Genomic DNA, 1,125 nt, shown 5'->3' on the forward strand with positions numbered 1-1,125 from the left:
AGAAAATGGTGCAGTCCTTCAGCATTGTTCGTAGTGAGGAGGTTGCTCAGTTGCTCGAAAGAGTTGAAGATCAGGCCTCGAAAGATAATGGCGTTGTATGCATCACTGAGATGTTGAATTCAATAGTAAGCAACATTCTCTGCAGAGTTGTTTTAGGATCATCGATGAGCGATGAGAGAACGAGCCTTGTTTGCGAACTGGTGAAGAGGAACTCAACTTTCTTTTCTGTTATGTTCTTTGAGGACCTTTTCCCAAAGTTAAGGTGGTTGGATGTGCTTTTAGGATCTGAAGCCAAACTTAGAACTCACTTCAACACATGGGATTCTCTTTTGGAGGAGTTTATAGAGAATCATCTAAATAGGTGCAAGGATGGGGGTGACAGCAATGGCACGAATACGGATTTCATTGATATTTTGCTTCAACTGCAGAGAGATTCGAACACGGACTTTGTCCTCACAAGGAACCATATCAAGGCCATACTAATGGTAACTATTTTACATAAATTACATTACTCTCTCTCTCTCTCTCTCTCTCTCTCTCTTTCTCTCTCTCTCTCTCTCTCTCTTTCTTCATATCTATATATCAATCACTGTACTATAAAAAATATCATAGTTTGCTTTATGATGACATTCTTCTTTAACCTGCATATGAAGGACATGTTTGCTGCGGGAACAGACACATCATTCATAACCCTTGATTGGAGTATGGCTGAACTTATTCGAAATCCAGAAGTGATGAAGAAGGTACAAGATGAAGTGAGAGAAATAGCCAATGGAGATGAGATGATAACAGAGGAACGTTTGGGCCAACTAAAGTATTTGAATGCTGTCATAAAAGAAGTTCTTCGTCTCCATCCTCCTGTTCCCTTACTGCTTCCCCGAGTGTCAACCGAAGCTTGTCAAATGCAAGGATATAACATTCCGAAAGAAACAAGAGTCATCATCAATGCATGGGCTATAGGAAGAGATGGAGCTTATTGGGATTCTCCAGATGAGTTCAAACCAGAAAGATTTTTGGACAGTACTATAGACTATAGAGGTAAAGATTTCCATTTGATACCATTTGGTGCAGGTCGGAGAATTTGCCCTGGGATGCCATTTGCAGTTGCAGTTGTTGAACTTACTC

General features: G+C 40.4%; 1 protein-coding gene across 1 annotated transcript; it reads left to right on the forward strand.

Moving 5' to 3' along the window:
* Nucleotides 1-164: 164 nt before the first annotated feature.
* LOC110092036 (cytochrome P450 71A1-like) lies at nucleotides 165-1,038 on the forward strand (the record flags this gene model as incomplete). Its single annotated transcript, XM_020816382.2, has 2 exons — nucleotides 165-485; nucleotides 654-1,038. Coding segments are annotated over exons 1-2 (706 nt in total), but the record flags the coding sequence as incomplete, so codon positions are not given.
* Between the last annotated feature and the right edge of the window lie 87 nt (nucleotides 1,039-1,125).

This window comes from Dendrobium catenatum, unplaced genomic scaffold (genome assembly GCF_001605985.2).
Source record: "Dendrobium catenatum unplaced genomic scaffold, ASM160598v2 original_scaffold_41120, whole genome shotgun sequence".
NCBI lineage: Eukaryota > Viridiplantae > Streptophyta > Magnoliopsida > Asparagales > Orchidaceae > Dendrobium > Dendrobium catenatum.